This window comes from Stenella coeruleoalba (assembly GCF_951394435.1).
Source record: "Stenella coeruleoalba genome assembly, chromosome: X".
Lineage (NCBI taxonomy): Eukaryota > Metazoa > Chordata > Mammalia > Artiodactyla > Delphinidae > Stenella > Stenella coeruleoalba.
The window spans coordinates 96,341,594-96,363,097 of NC_137152.1; the positions used below are offsets into that span (position 1 = coordinate 96,341,594).

The following is a 21,504-nucleotide window of genomic DNA, read 5'->3' on the forward strand; positions in this document are numbered from 1 at the left end:
CATCCACACTGGAAAGGGAAAAGTAAAATTATCTCTATTTGCAGATGACATGATCTTGTATGTAGAAAATCTCAAGGAATCCACAAAGAAAACAAAACACCCATTATAACTAATTAAAAAGTTCAGCAAGGTTGCAGAATACAGGATCAATATACAATAATCAATTGTGGATCTGTATACTTACAATGAACAATCCAAGAAGATTACAAAAGCAATTCCATTTACAGTAGCATCGAAAAGAATAAAATACTTAGGAATAAAGCTAAGTGAAGGAGTGTAAAACTTATACTCTGAAAATTACAAGACACTGTTGAAAGAAATTAATGATCTAAATGGAACACATTCCATGCTTATGAATTGGAAGACTTCATATTGTTAAGATGGTAATACTTCCCAAATTGATCTATGATTTGATGCAATCCCTATAAGAATCTCAGCTGGCTTCTCTTTAGAAAATGGCAAGCTGATTGTAAAATTCATATGGAATTGTAAGTGACCCAGAATAGCCAAAGCAATCTTGAAAAAGAAGAACAAAGGAGGAGGATTCTCACTTCCCAATTTCAAAATTTACTACAAAGCAATGATAGTCAAGATAGTGTGGAAATGGCATAGAGATAGACATATAAATCAATGGAATAAAATTGAGACTCCAGAAATAAACCCATGTGTCTATGGTCAACTGATTTTTGACAAGAGTGCCAAGTTCATTCAATGGTGAAAGAATAGTTGTTTCAAAAAATAATGCTGAGACGACTGGATAACCACATGTAAAAGAATGAAGTTGGACCATGCCCCACACCATATACAAAAATCAACTTTAAATTGATCAAAAACTTAAATATAAGAGCTAAAACTATAAAACTCTTATAAGAAAACATAGGGGTAAATCTTCATGACCTTAGATTTGGCAAAGGTTTCTTATTTATGGCACCAAAAGGATGAAAAACAAAAGAGAAAAATAGATAAATTGGACCTCATCAAAATAGAACACTTTTGTGCTTCAAAGGACATTCATGAAAGTGCAAAGACAGCCCACAGGATGGGAGAAAATATTTGCAAATCATTAATCTGATGAGGGGATTGTATCTAGACTATATAAAGAATTTTTACAACTTGATAATAAAAACATAAATAACCCAATTAAAAAATGGGCAAAGGATATGAAATGATTATTTCCCCAAGGAAGATATACAAAATGGCCAATAAGCATATGAAAAGTTTCTCAACATCATCAGGGAAATGCAAATCAAAACCACAATGAACTTCATACCACTTCATACCCACTCGGATGGCTATAATAAAAAAGCCAGATACTAGCAAGTATTGACGAGGATGCGGAGAAATCAGAACTCTTGTACTTTGTTGGTGGGTATGTAAAATGCCACTTTGGAAAACAGTCTGGTAGTTCCTGAAAAGTTTAAACATAGAGTTACTATATAATCCAACAATTCTCTTCTAAGAATTGAAGAATATCTTCCTTCCAAGAGAAAGGAAAATATATGTCCACAGAAAAAAACCAAACTTGTGGGCTTCCCTGGTGGCGCAGTGGTAGAGAGTCCGCCTGCCGATGCAGAGGACACGGGTTCGTGCCCCGGTCCGGGAAGATCCCACATGCCGCGGAGCGGCTGGGCCCGTGAGCCATGGCCGCTGAGCCTGTGCATCCGGAGCCTGTGCTCCGCAACGGGAGAGGCCACAACAGTGAGAGGCCCGCGTACTGCAAACAAAACAAAACAAAACAAAAACAAACAAACAAAAACTTCTTATAGCAGCATTATTCATAATAACCAAAAGGTGAAAACAACCCAAGTGTCCATCAACTGATGAATGTATAAATACAATGTGCTATATCCATACAATGGAATATTATTTGGCCGTAAAAGGAGCAAAGTGCTTACTGATACATGATACAGCATGGATTCATCTTGGAAAACATTATACTGAGTCAAAGAAGCCAGTTACAAAAGACCACATATTATAAGATTCCATTTATTTGAAATGTCCAGAATAAAGAAATCTATAGACAGAAAGTAGATTAATAGTGGCTTAGGGCTGGACGGAATAGGGAATAGAAAACTAAAGGGTATAGGATTTCTTTCTGAGGTGAGGAAAGCATTCTGAAATTGGTGATGGTCACACATGTCTGTGAATATACTAAAAACCATTGAATCGTACACTTGAAATGGATGAATGTGAATTATAATTATTATAATGTGTATGGTATATGAATTATATCTCAATAAAGTTGTTTTACAAATAAGCTGGTCATTCACAGGGCTCTTCTTGTTTGCTTTCCATCTCTCTGGGATCACTGTCCTTTGTTGCCTAATATATAGTGTCTTGAAAATTGTTGCTTCATATTGTCTGGCTTTTTTTTTTTTGGTTGTTTCATGCAGGAGAGTACATACAATTTCTACCACATCATCTTAGCCAGAAGTAGCAGTCTCCCTATTTTTTTAATTGCGCAAACTGAGGCCAAAAGCAGCTAACTGGCTTACCAAAGTGCACGCTAGTTAGCGGCAGAGTCAGGCCTATAACGAGGATTTCCCGATCTGTAGTCCGAAGTTGAAACAGGATTGCGTCTTGCCTATCCAGGTTCTGGGGCAACTTGAGAGCTGAAGGTTAGTTAACTAGTCATAGACAGAGTGAATGTCTGGGGCTTGAGGACCCCTGAAAGGTCCAGATCAGTTCTCTGCCTTCTCCTCAATCTGCAAGTGTTTACTGCACACCTGTGTGCATTACCTTTGGGGAGACATTCCTGGGGACAGAAAAGCAGGTGCTACCATCTCTGGCAACAAGAAGCTCACCATCTATTTGGGAGAAAAGGCTGCACATGAAACATCTCTATGACTCAAGCATATTTACCTGTAATATAATGAATGACTCACTCAACTGTGCAGCCAAGAGAGGCAGGAGGGGGCACAGTGTGCAGGCTTTTCTCATGAAAGGCTTCCAACTTGAGTTTCAAAAGATGGCAGCGTCCCCTGACTGAGTGAGGGCGGTAAAGGCAGGATGTTGTCTTCACAGGGTGTGTGGTAAAGTGCACCTGAGGCCTCAGAGGGTCCTTGGCTATAAGAAAAGCCTGTCTTGGGGTTGGGGAAGAAAGAGGAAGTTGTCCTAGCCTGAGGGCAGACCTGGGGGATTTGATGGAAGTCCTGTGGTGAAAAGGGTGACTAACAGGTCAGCTCCTTTGCCTACAGCAAAATCAAATGCTCCCAGGCAGACAGGTTTTTTTTTTTTTTTTTAAACACCTTGAATTATGGAGGACACTAGAAACAGTACTTTTTTACAGAGTAAGGGCTTCTCACCAGCATAGTCACTTCGAGGTTTTTGTTTTTGTTTTTGTTTTTTTAAGGCTGTGTTGGGTCTTCGTTTCTGTACGAGGGCTTTCTCTAGTTGTGGCGAGCGGGGGCCACTCTTCATCGCGGTGCACGGACCTCTCACTATCGCGGCCTCTCTTGTTGCGGAGCACAGGCTCCAGACGCGCAGGCTCAGTAATTGTGGCTCACGGGCCTAGTTGCTCCGCGGCATGTGGGATCTTCCCAGACCAGGGCTCGAACCCGTGTCCCCTGCATTGGCAGGCAGATTCTCAACCACTGCGCCACCAGGGAAGCCCCAGACAGTTTTTTTTATAGGAAAACAAGTGTCTTCTCAGGTCATGAAAAAGCTGGGTTGTCCACTTGAAATTACAGGACAAATGTTCCAGACCCTAGCTATTCAGTCATTCACTGAGCATGTACTGAGCACCTACTATATACTGGGAGTTGTGTTAGGGGCTGGGGATTGACAGGTGCCCAAGACTCGTGGCTTGCCCTAGCTCATGGTCTAGAGGGGAAGACACTTGGGCAATGATAACAGATTTCCTTAAGGAAAGGTGCTCTCTTTCCCCACCCTACCCCTTGCTAGTCAACAGAAGTGACCACGTCTTTTCCCTTTGCAGATCCGTCATCAGGGTCAGGGGGGACGGGGGAGGGACCCAAGGCCACAACAGCTGGAAGAGGTTTTCACTTCCTGCCGGGCATGGCAGGGCACACTCCCTGAAGACCAGTCCAGAGCTCTCCTTTACAGCCCGGCCCCCAGCTCACCGCCTCCGGGAAGCCTTCTCTTCTGCATCTGCTGCCCCTGCCCCCCCACAGGCTCTCCTGGTTGCACTGAGATGTGTGGACATTGTTTGGCTCCCCTAGAAAAGCACAGGCCCTTCAGGGGGACGGTCCAGATCTTCTTCAAGTTTGTGACCCCCATGGTGTCTGCACAGGTAGCTGTTTGTTGACTGAATCACGAGGCCTTTGGAATCCCTCTTCTCACCATCAGTGGCGCTTCTCTTCTCCCTGCCCAGGGCCTGTCTACAGAGGGCCTTCCCATCCTCTTCCTGTCTCTTTGGCTCCTCTGCAGGGCCTCCCGGGAGGTTTCCGCTCCCACGGCCGCCTGTGATGCTTGTGGTGCTGTGATGGCGGATACAAGGAGGGACTGCGCCCCACCCCCCGTGAGGCCTCGCCCCCCCCCACACACACACAGGGAGTGACTCGTCCTGTCCCTGGCCTCCTAGACCGCCGTGTCACAGCCAGACCGGGCTGTGGGTGCTCACCGAAGAGAAGCACCCACACAGGGGTGTCATCTGCCTACAGGAGCCAAAAGCCCTGGGGTGAAGAGCACAGGGTCCTCAGGCCCAGCACCTCCTGCTGTTCGTGGAAGCCACGGGAGGGGCAGGGGACCGGCAGGAGTGCCGGGGTCTCAGGACTTGATCTTTCTTGCACATCCCAAGGGGGTCACTGCACAGGCCTGTGACCCGGAGCCCCTGGGAGTGGCGTGGAGTATCAGGGCTCCATCCCTCCTGCTGATCAGGAGCTGCAGCCCTGCCGGATCCTGGTCCCGGCTGAGCTGGCACCGACAAAGGCCCCTTTTCACTCACGGGCTCCCCTAGCTTGTGGGGTTTGAAGCAAGAATAGTTTTGTCATCTCACGGTTGGGGTGCAGGGCCCTGCCCCTCACAGACACTGCTCCTTTACCGTGTCCTCCATGCCTCAGGATAGGCATAGTGCATGGTGGGCTTTTTCCATAAACTGTAAATTCACCTTCTTCATTCATTTTCCCTCTTCCTGCTGGTTTTATAACAGAAAACCGCACCTCCCCCCACCAAAAAAGAAAGTCTTAGCAGTACAAGTGTCTGAGAGAAAACCAAACATACCCGTGCATTTTGGTCGGCAGTTTAAGTCTGATAACACCGTGCTCAGCAACTACAGAGCAGGGGCATACTCCCTGGTGAGCAAACAGTTGAGTTTTAGGGAAAATCCCTAATACCTATGAGCATCATATGGGGTCAGAAACTCACTTTACCAAACAGATTCACAAGAGAGTGGCTTTTCACAATTTGAAGGTATACTTACTTTAAGAGATTCTAAAGTTGTTGAATCCGAGTGACTATGCATTTGTTCATTCTCTTCCCCTGAGTTTTCAGCTATGAGTTTGTAGAAAGTGACTCATTCTATCGCACAGCTAATTAGTGGCCAAGCCTAGGACTTGGGCTCACTCTTTCTGAGCCCCGGACTCTTCATTTGAACCTCCCTGGGATGGAAAGGTTTGCTTCCAGATTGCTGTTTAAACACTAAGTGGAAGGGGAAGGGTAAACTGGGACGAAGTGAGAGAGTGGCATGGACATATATACACTACCAAATGTAAAATAGATAGTTAGTGGGAAGCAGCCGCATAGCACAGGGAGATCAGCTCGGTGCTTTGTGACCACCTAGAGGGGTGGGATAGGGAGGGTGGCAGGGAGACGCAAAAGGGAGGAGGTATGGGGACATATGTATATGTATAGCTGATTCACTTTGTTATACAGCAGAAACTAACACACCATTGTAAAGCAATTATACTCCAATAAAGATGTTTAAAAAATAAATAAATAAAAGATTTGTGCAGAAAAAAAACACTAAGTGGAATGGAAGGAAAAGAATATCTTTTTTTTTCTTTTTTTGGGAAAAGAATATCTCAAAGCTCAAAGGTGTAAAGCCTTAGGACATTGACAACCAATTAAAAACTCAGATAAACTAAGGCTTCACACCTTTACATGCTGCAAAGCTGTCAATGGAGAAACAGGATTTGAATTCCTGAAAGGGGATTTACACATAAAGATCAAGGAACTCGGCTAACAGCATACTCGGGAGGAGTGAACAGGAGATGTCAGGATGGAAAGACAGAGTCCTGATCAGATTCTTTCCGGCTCTGGGACCTCGTACAAATCATTTAACCTTCTTCAGCCTCTGTGGCTCATCTCAAATGAAGGAATGATGCTAATACCTGAGTCATTCCCAAATAGTCAGCTGAGGTCATCCGATCAGTCCCCGTATCTGCTCCATTTTATCCTAGATGTCTCTTGAACCCTCCACTTCTCTCTGTCCTCATGGTTCCTTCTTTAGTTCATCTTTCTACCTCGTCTGCCCCAGGCTGTGTCCTCCTCATTCCACTCTACACATTGATCCAAAGAGATCTTTCTAGAAGGCAAAGCCGGTTACATGGCGAATATGCTTAAAACCCTTCAATAGCTTCTCATTACTCTCAGGATAAGATCCAAACCCTTGCCCTGGTGTACAAGGCCCTTCATGGTCGGGCACCTGTCTGCCTCTCCAGGCTTATCTCACTCTGCTCCTCTCTCAGGTTCCAGCCATAATAAACTAGTAGCTGTTCCCCAATGAGCCAGCCTCTCTCACCTCCAGCCTTTGCAGTAGCTTTTTCCTCTATCTAGAACACTCAGCCCCTCCCCACACCCCATCCTCCCCCTAACCCTGTAATCCTGTAGGGGAAGTGGTCCCGGAGTCTGACCTCCTCCTCCTCAGTGCACCCCAGCATCCCATGCTTCTGACATCTTAGCACTCATCACCCTGATTGAAATGGCCTTTTGCCTTGTTGGTTTCTCCCACTCAGTTCTGCAGGACTGTCTTACTCATCATTATGTTTCCAGCGGAGCCTGTTGAATGAATGGTGAATGTTTAAATCATCAAGAAAAAAAGGGAGAGGATGCAAATCATTAAAGTTAGAAAGGAAAAAGGAGACATCACAACTGACACTGCAGAAATACAAAGGATTATAAGAGACTACTACAAACAACTATATGCCAATAAAATGGACAACCACGAAGAAATGGGCAAATTCTTGGAAAGGTACAATTTTCCAAGACTAAACCAGGAAGAATTAGAAAATATAGAAAATATAAATAGACCTATCTGTTTAGAAAATATAAACAGACCGTCCCCCTAAAGGACCTGTGCTTTTCTAAGGGAGCCAAACAATGTCCAGATGGCTTCACAGGCGAATTCTATCAAACATTTAGAGTAGAGCTAACACCGATCCTTCTCAAACTCTTCCAAAAAATTGCAGAGGGAGAGACACTCCCAAATTCATTCTACGAAGCCACCATCACCCTGATACCAAAACCAGAAAAAGATATCACAAAAAAAGAAAATTATAGACCAATATTTCTGATGAACATACATGCAAAAATCCTGAACAAAATACTGGCAAACAGAATCCAACAGCACATTTAAAGGATCATACACTATGATCAAGTGGGATTTATCCCAGGGATGCAAGGATTCTTCAATATACGCAAATCAATCAATGTGATACACCATATTAACAAATTGAAGAAGAAAAACCATATGATCATCTCAATAGATGCAGAAAAAGCTTTTGACAAAATTCAACACCCATTTATGGTTAAAAACTCTCCAGAAAATGGGCATAGAGGGAACCTACCTCAACATAATAAAGGCCATATACGACAAACCCACAGCAAGCATCATACTCAATGGTGAAAAACTGAAAGCATTTCCACTAAGATCAGGAACAAGACAAGGATGTCCACTTTCACCACTCTTATTCAACATAGTTTTGGAAGTCCTAGCCACGGCAATCAGAGAAGAAAAAGAAATAAAAGGAATCCAAATTGGAAAAGAAGAAGTAAAACTGTCACTCTTTGCAGATGACATGATGCTATGCATAGAAAATCCTAAAGATGCCACCAGAAAACTATTAGAACTAATCAAAGAATTTGGTAAGTTTGCAGGATACAAAATTAATGCACAGAAATCTCTGGCATTCCTATACACCAACAATGAAAAATCAGAAAGAGAAATTAAGGAAGCACTCCCATTTACCATTGCAACAAAAAGAATAAAATACCTAGGAATAAACCTGCCTAAGGAGGAGAAAGACTTGTATTCAGAAAACTATAAAACACTAATGAAAGAAATCAAAGATGACAAACAGATGGAGAAATATACCATGTTCTTGGATTGGAAGAATCAATACTGTGAAAATGACTATACTACCCAAAGCAATCTACAGATTCAATGCAATCCCTATCAAACTACCAATGGCATTCTTCACAGAATTAGAACAAAAAAATTTACAATTCATATGGAAACACAAAAGACCCTGAATAGCCAAAGCAATCTTGAGAAAGAAAAACGGAGTTGCAGGAATCAGGCTCCCTGACTTCAAACTATACCACAAAGCTACAGTAATCAAGACAGTATGGTACTGGCACAAAAACAGAAATACAGATCAATGGAACAGGATAGAAAGCCCAGAGATAAACCCACGCACATATGGTCACCTTATCTTTGATAAAGGAGGCAGGAATGTACAGTGGAGAAAGGACAGCCTCTTCAATAAGTGGTGCTGGGAAAACTGGACAGCTACATGTAAAAGAATGAAATTAGAACACTACCTAACACCACACACAAAAATAAACTCTTAGAGGAAAACACAGGAAAAACACTCTTTGACATAAACCACAGCAAGATCTTTTTTGACCCACCTCCTAGAGTAATGGAAATAAAAACAAAAATAAACAAATGGGAGTTAATTAAGCTTAAAAGCTTTTGCACAGCAAAGGAAACCATAAACAAGGCAAAAAGACAACCCTCAGGCAAAGGATTAATCTCCAAAATATACAGACAGCTCATGGAGCTCAATATCAAAAAAACAAACAATCCAGTCAAAAAATGGGCGGAAGACCTAAATAGACATTTCACCAAAGAAGACATACAGATGGCCAAGAGGCACATGAAAAGATGCTCAACATCACTAAGTATTAGAGAAATGCAAATCAAAACTACAATGAGGTATCACCTCACACTGGTCAGAATGGCCATTATCAAAAAATCTAGAAACAATAAATGCTGGAAAGGGTGTGGTGAAAAGGGAACCCTCCTGCACTGTTGGTGGGAATGTAAATTGATACAGCCACTGTTGAAAACAGTATGGCGTTTCCTTAAAAAACTAAAAGTAGAACTACCATATGACCCAGCAATCCCACTACTGGGCATATACCCTGAGAAAACCATAATTCAAAAAGAGTCATGTACCACAATGTTCATTGCAGCTCTATTTACAATAGCCAGGACATGGAAGCAACCTAAGTGTTCATCGACAGATGAATGGATAAAGAAGATGTGACACATATATACAATGGGATATTACTCAACCATAAAAAGAAACGAAATTGAGTTATTTATAGTGAGGTGGATGGACCTAGAGTCTGTCATACAGAGTGAAGTAAGTCAGAAAGACAAAAACAAATACTGTATACTAATGCATATATATGGAATCTAAAAAAACAATGGTACTGATGAACCTAGTTGCAGGGCAGGAATAAAGATGTAGACATAGAGAATGGACTTGAGGACACCAGGTGGGAGGGGGAAGCTGGGGCAAAGTGAGAGTAGCATCGACATACCGAATGTAAAATAGTTAGCTAGTGGGAAGCAGCAGCATAGCACTGGGAGATCAGCTCGGTGCTTTGCGATGACCTAGAGGGGTGGGATAGGGAGGGTGGGAGGAAGGCTCAAGAGGGAGTGCATATGGGGACATAAGTATGGGTATGGCTGATTCACTTTGTTGTACAACAGAAACTAACACAGTATTGTGAAGCAATTATACTCCAATAAAGATCTATTTTTAAAAAAAGCAAAAGGGAAAAAAAATAAATGCTTTGTAAACCGCAACTTGTTACACCAGCGTTAATAAGTATTATGTAATATTACTGTGCTCAGGTCGGTTATTTGATATTGTTGGCCTACTCACCCATTTGATCGTAACTAATATCACATTTCAATTACATCATTCTGGTTCCTTATTATGCCCAATACTAATAAAGGCTACCACTTACTGAGCATTTAACCTGGGCTAGATTCTGCGGTGAGATTTTACATGTGTGATCTCATTTATTCCTCATTATAGCAAGCTAGGTATTATTATAAGCATTATCCCCATTTTTCAGATGAAAAAAGTAAGGCAAGCTCAAAGAGGTTAATTAGCTTTCCCAATAGCAAATAGCCAGATTTTGAATCCAGAAACTTCGAGTTTATGATCCAAACCCTGATTCTAATCATCTCCCACTTCTGCCAAAGTCTTCAGATAAGGACACTATTAACAGAGTGAAAAGCAACACACAGAATGGGAGAAAATATTTTCAAATCACATATTTGATAGGGTATTAATATCCAGAATATATAGAAAACTCTTAAAACTCAACAAAAAAAAACCCGATTTTTAAAATTTTTATTTGTTTATTGAAATATAACTGATGTACAATATTATATGTTACAGATGTACAATATAGTGATTCACAATTTTTAAAGGTTATTCTCCATTTATAGTTATTATAAAATATTGGCTGTATTTCCTGTGTTGTACTATATATGTTCTTGTAGCTTATTTTATACCTAATAGTTTGTGCCTCTTAGTCCCCTACCCGTATGTTGCCCCTCCTCCCTTCCCTTTCCCCACTGGAAAGGGAACTAGTTTGTTCTCTATATCTGTGAGTCTGCTTTTTTTTGTTAAATTCACTAGTTTGTTGTATTTTTTAGATTCCACATAGAAGTGAGATCATACAGTACTTGTCTTTCTCTGTCTGACTTATTTCACTTAGCATAATATCCTCCAAGTCCATCCATGTTGTTGCAGATGGAAAAATTTCATTCAGCCACAAACAATCCTTTTTTAAAATGGGCAAAAGACTTTCTCCTAAGAAGATGTACAGTTGCGCAGTGGTTGAGAGTCTGCCTGCAGATGCAGGGGACACGGGTTCGTGCCCCAGTCCGGGAAAATCGCACATGCCGCAGAGCGGCTGGCCCCGTGAGCCATGGCCGCTGAGCCTGCGCGTCCGGACCCTGTGCTCCACAGCGGGAGAGGCCACAGCAGTGAGGGCCCACGTACCACAAAAAAAAAAAAAAAAGAAGATGTACAAATGGCCAATAAGCACATGAAAAGATGCTCAAGTCACTAGTCACTAGGTAAATGCAAATCAAAACCACAATGGTATGCCACCTCACACCCATTAGGATGGCTATTATAAAAAGAAACAACAGAAAATAACAAGTGTTGGCAAGGCTATGGAGCAATTGGTACCCTTATGCATTGCTGGTAGGAATGTAAATTGGTGCAGCCACTGTGGAAAACAGTATGGTGGTTCCTCAACATTAAAAATAGAATTACCAGGGCTTCCCTGGTGGCGCAGTGGTTGAGAGTCCACCTGCCGATGCAGGGGACGCGGGTTCATGCCCCAGTCCGGGAAGATCCCACGTGCCACGGAGCGGCTGGGCCCGTGAGCCATGGCTGCTGAGCCTGCGCCTCCAGAGCCTGTGCTCCGCAACAGGAGAGGCCACAACAGTGAGAGGCCCGCGTACCGCAAAAACAAACAAACAAACAAAAACAAAACTAGAATTACCAGGACTTCCCTGGTGGTGCAGTGGTTAAGACTCCATGCTCCCAATGCCCAGGGCCCGGGTTCGATCCCTGGTCAGAGAACTAGATCCTACATGCATGCCGCAACTAAGGAGCCCGTGAGCCGCAACTAAGGAGCCCGCCTACTGCAACTAAGACTCAGTGCAACCTAATTAATTAATTAATTAATTAATAGAATTACCATATATCTAGCAATTCCACTTCTGGGTATATATTCCAAAGGAAGTAAAAGCGGGGTCTAGAAAAGATATTTGTATACTCATGTTTATAGCAGTATTATTTACAATAGCCAAAACGTGGAAGCAATCCAAGTGTCCACTGATGGATAAATGGATATGCCTACAAGAGAATATTATTCCGCCTTCAAAAGGAAAAAGTTTTGGCACATGCTACAACATGAATGAACATTTGAGGTCGTTATACTAAGTGAAATACGCCAGTCACCAAAGGACAAATACCATATGATTCCACTTATTTGAGATACCAAAAGTTGTCAGATTCACAGAGACAGAAAATAGAAGGGTGATTGGCCAGGGCTGGAGGGGGTGAGGAACGGGGAGTTGTTATTTAATGGGTTCAGAGTTTCGCTTTTGCAAAATGAAAAGAAGTTCTGGAGATGGGTGGTGGTAATGGTTGCATAATAATGTGAATGACCTTAAGAGTAAACTGTACGCCTAAAAATAGCTAAAATGGTAAATTTTACATTTCGATATTTTACCACAATTTATAAAAGAAGATCCAAGCCTTGATTTTACCCATTTCCCAGTCCTGCCAAAGTCTTCAGATAATTTCCTTCTGATGAATGTTTGCTGCTTTCCCTCCAGATAACCTGCCTTTTCTTTCTTTTTCCTCCTAAGACCAGACTGCGCTCTGCCAGGATCTCTAGAGCCTCGCATTGGTCAATGCCCCTGAAGAGGGCAGAGTCCAGCCTCAGGCCTCTAGCCCACCCTCTTCCTGGGAAGAAAATGCCTCTGCTCCGAAGGCAGCCAGCACATATTTTACTCACAACAGTCGGCAGATGGCTGTGGATCCCTTCTGTTCCCAGGAATCACATCGGAACTAACCGCGCTGTGCATTTTCCATCACTGGTAGCTATCCCAACGTGACGTGGGACATCGTTATTAATAGGTGAAGGACAAAGAGAGAGGGGAAGTGGCTTGGGCTGAGTCACACAGCAAAGTTAGAACTCTGATCTCCCAGCAACTACCGCCGCCCTGGGCTCTGTCCCACACACCTGGCAGCTCCAGAGACTTGCTCCTTTTTGTACTCTGGGCAACGAACTCTCTAGCTAACCAAGCGGGTCTGACTTGTCTTACAGAGAAATGAAGCAAAATCTTCTTCGGGATGGTGTATTATGATCTTTCGGTTTCTACTGGTTGGCAAGAAACCGAGTCCCCACTACTTACTGAATGACCTGGAACACATCATCGAAAGTTTCTGGACCCTCAGTTTTCCCTTCAGTAAAATGTAGACAAGATTTATTGGTGCCTACCCCCAGAGAAGCTGGGTGCGCTAGGGAGAGGAGTGGGGTGCCCTTATCCAGTCTATTCTGCGTTACCCTTTACACGGGTGAACTTCAAACCTGGCTGAGCATGGTAATCACATGGTGGCCTTTAAAAATACAAATTCCTGGGCCTTGCCCAGCCTGGCTTACTTGGATTTCTTCTCCTTTCTCCCGGCCAAGTGGCCCCCAGGGTGAAGGGAACCCCCTTGATTTGAGCATCGGGGCTGTCTTTAACTTTTCTATGTGAATCCTCTCCAACTCAGCTTAAAGGAACCTTTGCTACGAGATGGGAAGCATTGCGTTCTGTCTCCTTTGAGCTCTCCCTTGGACTCACTGTTCCCCCAATTTTGGCACTTCTCACATACTGCTTGTTATTTTTACTTAACTGTTTCAAATCTTTGCCTCTTGTTTCCTCAGTTAGCTACTGGAGGGTAAAAACCATGACCTACCCTTCTCTTATTGCCCCGCAAATGCCAGCTCCATTAGCACCTAGTATCTCTTCAGTAAATATTTGTTGAATGGCAAATCTTGTAATTCGGAAATCTGAAATAATTTCTTATTTATTTGGGAGACGCTCTGTGTCCTTTGGAAGCTTTCTGGTCACATGGAAAGAACTTTAAACAAAGAGGCAAGAGCCCTAGCTTCCAATCTTGGCTCTGTCACAAACTCCCATTGTGACCTGCAGCAAGTCGCTCGCCTTCTCTAGCCCTTGGTTCCCTCACTTGTGAAACCGGGGCTGATCTGTAAAGTTTCTTTTAGCTTTGGATTTTTTGGCTACTCTAGATAGCAAGGGCAGCCTTTTTCATGTCAATGTCTTTAATGCCCACCATGCCTAATTTTTTTTCCTCTAAGGACTACATAATCGATGGATCATCTCCAGTTTATAAAATGAGAAACTCAAGTAAAGAACAAGTAAATGCTTTGGCCAAGCTTCCATGCTTAGTGTGAGTGTGTGTGTGTGTGTGTGTGTGTGTGTGTGTGTGTGTGTGTGTGTGAGAGAGAGAGAGAGAGAGAGTGTGTGTGTGTGTGTGGCGGTGTCGCTCATTCCTCACTGCAGCTCCCTGGCTTTGACTGGATTCTTCCATCCCAGAGCTGTTACCAGTCCTTCCCAAGTGTAGGACTGTTAACCCTTAATTATCTGCATGCCCTCTCTCTCTGTGAACAACCCAGGGCAAAGGTATGACATATTCTAGCTGGGTTTCCTCTTGTCCCTCTGCACACTCCCATGTAGGGTCAGAATGTCCACTGCAGTGTTCAGTACGGTCTGTTCAAATACTGTCCCCTGAGGAGGAAATGAAAGACATAAGACACTAGTCCTTGCCCTCTAGTTGGCCTGGGAGGCCGGGACAAGAATGTGTGGGGAAAAGCTGCCACCATATATAAGGGAGGACCTGGGAGCGAAGTGCTGCTTTGATATATCTCCAATACCTAGAACAGTGCCTGGTACATAGAAGATGCTCAGCAAATATGTTAAAAGAGGTGAAAACTGCTACAGTTTTCAAACGTTTTAATTTTAAGGAAGGGAAAGACTTTCTTCAATGAAATCATCCCCAAAGCTCACTACATGAAACAGGTGGACACAAGGTTGCCCTGGTTGAGGGGAGCTAGAGTCGAACCCTGCCTGCTGTCTCCTCTGGGCCCCAGCGAGAATCCTCAGGGCCCAGTTGGAAAACTTGCTGTAAGTCAGTTGAAAAGGAGGAGCGGATCAACTCTTGCTCTTTTTCTTGGTTAACCTTAGCCAGGAGGGGATGCTGGCAAAATAAATGGAGGTTTGAAGGACCCAGCCCTTTAAAGGGAATATTGGCATCTGAAAAAGCGTTCTCAATTTCTCCTCTCCCCTCATCGTCAAGTTCTAGGGAACTTCAATCATTAAGGGCAGAGGAGAAGAAGTTTTGAGTAGGAGATTTGTGAGTTGGTCCACAAATGAATACCAATGGAATGTTTGTTTAAAGAAAGAAGGAAGGACAAGCATTGTGGTAATGTTCTCCAGTATTCAATAGAAACCCACTGGGTGTTATCCTACAGGCAGTCCTGATGTGAAAATGCAACATAAAACTCTCACGTGGCCTGGTAGTGAGTGGATGGTGCTGCCTTTTGCACCATTGCACCCTGCAACACACTGGCAGCTTTCAACCTTCCTAAGTTCCTGGTTAGCCATGGCACACACAGCTGTCCGGAGGGGCCACCTGATGAGAGCAACTCCACTCGAAGTCTGCAGGACTGAATGAAACCCGCTGCCTGACTTGGCCTTCTCCTTGCCTCCTTGCCATGGCGGGTAAGGGAGGGAAGCCAACCCAGGGAATGCTTACTTGTCGAGGTGGTCCAGGGAGCAAAGGCACAGCCCAAATCTGCATCTGGAAGACAATTTTGGATAACCAATATCTATTTTTAAAACTTGTCAAAGGGATAAAATTTTTGAATTAAGAGGTCATCATTTTCCATCTCATGGCCCTTTCATATAAATCTCTTTACCTGCCCCACAGATTATCCCTCCTCACAGGCGCCAGAAGGGACAGGCAGATAATTAATGCCTGGAACCCTGCTACAGACTGTGTCCCCCCCCCCCCCCGCCAAAATTCATATGTTGAAACCTAATCCCCAATGTGATGGTATTTGGAGGTGGGGCCTTTGGGAGGTGATTAAGTCATGAGGGTTCCTCATGAATGGGATTCATGCCTTTATAAAAGACCTCACAGAGGTCCCTTGCCCCTTTCCACCATGTGCGGCTACAGAAAAAAGACAGCTGTCTTGAGCCAGGAAGAGGGTTCTTACCAGACACTGGATCTGCCAGCACTTTGATCTTGGACTTCCCAGTCTCCAGAAATAAATTTCTCTGTAAGAAATAAACGTTTGTTGTTTATAAGCCACCCAGTCTATGATGTTTTGTTATAGCAGCCTGAACGGACTGATAGACCCCATTCAATTAACAGGGGAAACTGAAGGTGAAAGGAGCTCCCCTTAGACAGCAAGTCAGCAGGAGCTCCAGCTTCTCCCCAACTGCCCAGCATAGTCTTCTCCTCCACCTCTTGGCCTCCTGACTCCCCCAGCTTCAAACTCTAGCTCAGGCCTGACCTTGAAGAAGAGGACAGCCATCTAGCCACCCCTGCCCTTCCACTACTACTGCTGACCTCACCCCCTTGTCCAAGCCACCATCTCCCACAACATCTGGACTAGTCTTTTGTACTTAAGTAGTTGAGTTGGGTATCATGACATCTAGTTTTAGGATAGAAGGCTGTCAAGGTTCAAGCTGGAGGGAACCTTGGACATTAGGACAAGACCTTGTCAAACTAAGACCTTGTGGGAGGACTCGCCCAAAGTCTCACAGCAAGTTATGACAAAGCCAGGGCTGCAAGCCAGGTTTTCCGATGTGTGCCTTCTTCCCTACATCCTGAGTTCCTCTGGTTTCTTTTCTTGGTCCCTTTCCCCATGTGCCCGTGTCCCTTCTCCCTTCTGACCCTCTCCCCCCATCCTGTCTCAGAGGGAGGCTCTAAGGATAGCTGCACAGTACCTGTTCTCTGGGACCTTGGTGTTGACTCAAGGGGGATTAATGACCTAAAGAGACACAGCCCGGATGGAGCCTGTGGTTCCCAGCTCTGAAACATAACTAGTCATCCTTGACACTGGTTCAGAAGCCAAAACGATGGCTCCCAGAGTTTTAGATCACTTGCCCAAGGTCACTCAGCTAAGAAATGGCCAGAGCAGGCGCCCATTGTAGGTCCTCAGGCCTCTGCGGCGGCATTCTACCTCGGCCGTGGCTCCAGGCAGTACCGAGAGCCTGCCGACTCCGCAGGCCCACTGAGCCGGAGACAAGTCCAGACCCCACCTCCCTGCTTGGAGCAGCAGGACCCTTATTTGAGCGAGTGGCTCCCGTCCGAAGTGTGGGGGTGGGAGGGAGACGTGGGGTGGGCGGTTCACTCTGGCCTTCTGGAAGGAAGCGGGGCACCCTTGAGACCCCTAGCCGTTGTGAGCCAAGCATCGCGGCTTGGGCGCAGCCCCCCACTGTGACACGCCTGCGTCGGAAGTCTCCGCTCTGGAGCGGCGGACCGGCAGGCAGCGGGGCCGGCCGCTGGAGTGCGCCGGGACTCGTGGACTTTCTCCCGAGCAGCGCTCTGGGTTCCCGCCTTCCGCCCGCCGTTCTCCCACGCTCCCGGAGTGCCCACGGACCCCAGCAGGCCTTGTGCTCGCGGCCGCGCCCATCCTGCCGGTGGCCCCCAGGGCCGGGGCGCCGGCCTCCCGCCCCAGCGCAGGTTCCAGCGTTGGAGGAGAGAGAGGTGAGGAAGCGGGGCGCGCGGGGGGCCTCCTCCGGGCGCTAGCCGGCGAGCGCATCTTCTCCGCATGTCCCTCTCCGCTCAGCGAGCGCCGCCAAACTGCTGAGCCCGCCGGGCCCGCTGCTCCGAGTCTTTCCCGGCACAGGAGATCAAGCGCTCTCGGATAACCGCACTCACTACCTTTGGGGGACTCCTTGGGGAAGGTGGCCAGGGACCCCGGGTGTGAGGAGCCGGGCCGGTACCCGAGTGGGGGCTGCCCGGGGACCCTCCCAACCCGCTTCCCTTCGCAGACAGCCGCCGTCGCCCCTGGGAGGGCAAGCCTCCGGCGTCCCTAAAGACCTGGCGGACTGCGTGCCTCGAGGTACCGGCCTCTTGAGGGGAGAGGGGACCGCTAGCAGGCGGCTGGCAGAGAGGACCTGTTTGCTGACGGGTTTGGAGGAGGGATGGGGTAGGGTTTGGAGACGGAGAAGTCCAGGAGAAGACGCTGGGTTTTTTCTTTCTCTCCCCGTCTTCCGAAAAGGAACCACATTGCGAGGGGGAACTAAGACAGAGTGTAAATACAAACAACCGCAAAAAGAAGCCAAGAAAAGCTAAGCCCACAGAAGCAAGCACAACACTGTTACAAAACTGTCTGGTTTTGTAACAATCGCCCCGCCGCCGGCCAATGAGCGGCTTGGCGGCGCGTCACGTGGTGTCGTTTTATATAACACTTTGCTGAGACAAGACAGTTATTAGGCGGCGCGGGGCGGCCGGCATGGAGCTCGCGGAGGCATTGCAGGGACCGGCGAGCGGCAGAGCGGCGGCCGTGGCAGCCCCGATTCCCTCCAGCCGCCGCTCCCTGCTCCGCGTCCCCGGCCCCTAGACGCCTCTTCCCCACGCATGTCCCTCTCCCTATGGATTCATTTCAGACTGAACAGATGCTGAGCTTGCCCGCCGAGCTCTGCAGCAACAACTTAGAGCTGGCGGAGCCGGCGGCATCACCGGCCCGCGGAGACACGGGCCCCCACCCAGAGGCGGCTACAGAAGGCCCCGCACCTCTACCGACTCGGCCGCCGCCGCAGGAGCGTCCTCCGAGGGCCTCGACGCCGGAGTGCAAAGTCCTGCTCACGCAGGCCGACGCCCTGGCGTCTGGGGGGCGCCTCCGTGAAGCCCTCGAGGTGTACCGACAGCTCTCGGAGCGGCAGCAGCTGGTGGCCGAGCAGCTGGAGCAGCTGGTGCGCTGCCTGGCCGAGAAAGTCCCTCAAGGCGAGGAGCCGGCGCCGGAGCCCCCGAACGGGAGCCGCGGGGCGAGCTGCGCTCTGGCGGCGGAAGAGGCAGGGGCGGCGACGGCCGCCGAGGCCACCGAGGTGTGGGACGGCTTCAAGTGCCGGAAGTGCCATGGATTTCTCTCAGACCCCGTGTCCTTGTCCTGCGGACACACCTTTTGTAAACTGTGCCTGGAACGCGGGCGGGCAGCCGACCGGCGCTGTGCGCTGTGCGGGGTCAAACTCTCCGCTTTGATGGTGGCCACCGGGCGGGCGCGCGGGGCCCGGCGAGCTGGGCAGCAGGCGCCGCCGCTGCGGGTCAACGTGGTGCTCAGCGGCCTCCTCGGGAAGTTGTTCCCGGGCCCGGCAAGGGCGTCGCAACTCCGGCACGAGGGCAACCGGCTGTACCGCGAGCGCCAGGTGGAGGCGGCGCTGCTCAAGTACAACGAGGCAGTTAGGCTGGGTGAGGCCACCGTGCCGCCGGGGCCGGGGCGGGTGGGGGCACGAGTCCGGCGGGGAGCTGCGGGGTGGGCCCGGGCGGAGGAGGGCGCGCGGACCTTGGGATGGACCGCGACCGGAGTGGGGGAGGGGGGCTCTGGAGTTCCGTCTCCGACTTTTTCTCTGTCTCTGCTGGTTCATGGCCCTTTCTCTGGGTCTCTGTCTATCTCCTTGCTCTTTGTCTTCTTCTGTGTCTCCTGTTAGCTTGTGTGTTTCTGCGTGTCTCAGTCCCTGCTTCTGTTTGTGTCGCTCTGTTTCTCCGTCTTTTTCTTTCTTTCCGTATCTTTGTCACTCTGGCTCTTGCTCCGTGTCACCGTCTGTTTCTCGGGCTCGCCTTCTCCTTCTGTCGCTGCGCGCACGGGCCCCTCTTAACACCTGTCCGTAGCTTTCGGGCCAGCAGGGGAACTTCGCACCCTTCCCACTCGCGCGCCGGGGCCTCTGGGCTCCCGCCAGCCTGGGATGTTCGGTCGGCGCCTGCGTCTGCAGCTCCCTCCCGGCCTGGGGCCGCCGTGGCTGCCGGGAGTTGTCCCTTCCGGGGCCGCGGCTCCCGGTGGGGTGGGTCCGGCGTGGAATTAGGTCAGGAGAGCACTGGTTGCATAAGGGCCGCGAGCGGCCGGGGCCGGGCGGCCCCTCCTCCGCGCGGGCGGGCGGGATTGTGTAACGGCTGAGGTAGCTGAAGTGGGCCACGCTCGCCTCGGAAACCATCCCGGGAGCGTGTGCGGGCGGGGTGGGGGGAGCGCTCGCGCCCCGTCGCCCTGTGACTCATTGTCACCGCTTCCTATCACACGATCCTCGGCTGAAATAGATGCCCCCCCCCCGCGCCCGACCGCCCGCAGCCTGCGCTCTCGCCTCGAACACCAGCCCGACAGACCAGAGGGCGACCGGCCAGGCGACGGCTCGGGGATCCTCGGGGACCGTGGGCTGGCTGCCAAGGGGGCCGCCTCTGTCCCGCTTTCCCGTGCCGCCTGAGGAGGGATGGGTGGTCTTTGCGGCCTCAAGGGCGATGTGGGCAGTCCCGCGCCTCGGGCCGCACTAGGGCGCCCGAGTTCCCTCAGGGAACGACTCCCCCCTCCCCGACCCCCCGCGTCTGGACCCAGGAAGTGGCCGCCGAGCCGCGGGTATTGCCCAGCTCAGGCCGGCTGCCAGGAGCTCGGCGGCGGGGCGCGGTGTCTGGCGAAGCGTGCCGGGGAGGAGGCGACAGGGCTGGGCAGACAGGGCTCTGGGATCCCAGGGTGCCCTGAGCCCCACTCGGAAGGGTGGAGGAGGGGGTGGGCTGGCGCCTCCACGTGTTGCATCTCCACCCGAGCTTGCAACAGGTAGTGGGGGAGGGGGAGGAACGAGACCCCGTGTGCCCAAGCAAAGCACAGTGTGTGCTGCAAGGAAAGGGACAGAGGAGACTGCAAACTCTTGACTGATGTTTTAAGAGCAAGTAATGGGCACCCAGGCGAACCCTCTGCACACCCCTGGGGGAAAAACCCCAACAAAGCCTGTTCCCGCAGCAGAAGGTGGAGCCCAGTCCCTGGGGAAGAGCAGGGCAGTATGACGTAGACAGGTGGCAACCGCTTAAGCCCAGGTCTCCAAGGGAGGTTCCATTCCTTTCAGCCGACCCCCAAGGGCCACGAAAGCCCCTTCCTGCCCTCCTCCTCCTCCCCGTTTGTTGCTGTCACCACTTTCCCCTGGGGGTTCTTCCTTGCACCACCAGAGGAGTCAAGGTGAAAAATGTCAAGATCTCTTCACCCTTCTAAGAGGAAAGGGACCTCCCCAACAAAGAGTATCTTGGTGCCGGAAGATGGCCAGTCTCTCTTCCTTACTATTCGAAGTACTACACTCCCCTTCGGAAAAAAAGGAACCTGTCTCCCACCCCAGATTCAAAGTCTGCAAGTTAGTAATGAGTCTGGCCAGCTAGCTAGACTTGAGCAGGTGCCTTCCCCTCTCTGGGCTTGATTCTCCTTGAAGAATGGGTTGATTGAGCCAGATGATCTCTAAAGGCCTTTCCAGCCCTGGCATCTAGTGGTTCAGAGTATTGATGAGAGCCAACCTCACTTTATTCCCAGAAGCCTTGTCCATTCACATCTGCCTATCTGTAATGAGAGGGTGGAGGCTTGCAGATGCATTTCTGTTTTCTTCAGAAGAACTTCACGTGTGCTGGGGTTTGTAGACAGAGATGTCGCTGATATCACCGGGAGACTAACTGGGACTTGTCTTCCTGGTGGCAAGGATGGGGGTCACATCTGGCCATCCCCTTCTCC

At 48.4% G+C, this 21,504-nt stretch overlaps 1 protein-coding gene and 1 long non-coding RNA gene across 7 annotated transcripts in view; both read left to right on the forward strand.

Annotated features, from left to right (window-relative positions):
- LOC307180714 overlaps positions 1-14,637 on the forward strand; it is an 85,899-nt gene extending 71,262 nt beyond the window's left edge. For all 3 annotated transcript variants that reach the window (XR_013825763.1, XR_013825764.1, XR_013825765.1), the window contains one exon: positions 12,599-14,637. This is a non-coding gene — a long non-coding RNA (uncharacterized lncRNA). The remainder of the gene's footprint in view (positions 1-12,598) is intronic.
- A 3,625-nt stretch (positions 14,638-18,262) lies between these two features.
- LONRF3 (LON peptidase N-terminal domain and ring finger 3) overlaps positions 18,263-21,504 on the forward strand; it is a 36,793-nt gene continuing 33,551 nt past the window's right edge. For all 4 annotated transcript variants that reach the window (XM_079910209.1, XM_079910210.1, XM_079910211.1 and 1 more), the window contains exon 1: positions 18,263-19,220. In XM_079910209.1, coding sequence (XP_079766335.1) covers positions 18,407-19,220 — 814 coding nt within the window. In that variant the 5' untranslated portion in view covers positions 18,263-18,406. The remainder of the gene's footprint in view (positions 19,221-21,504) is intronic.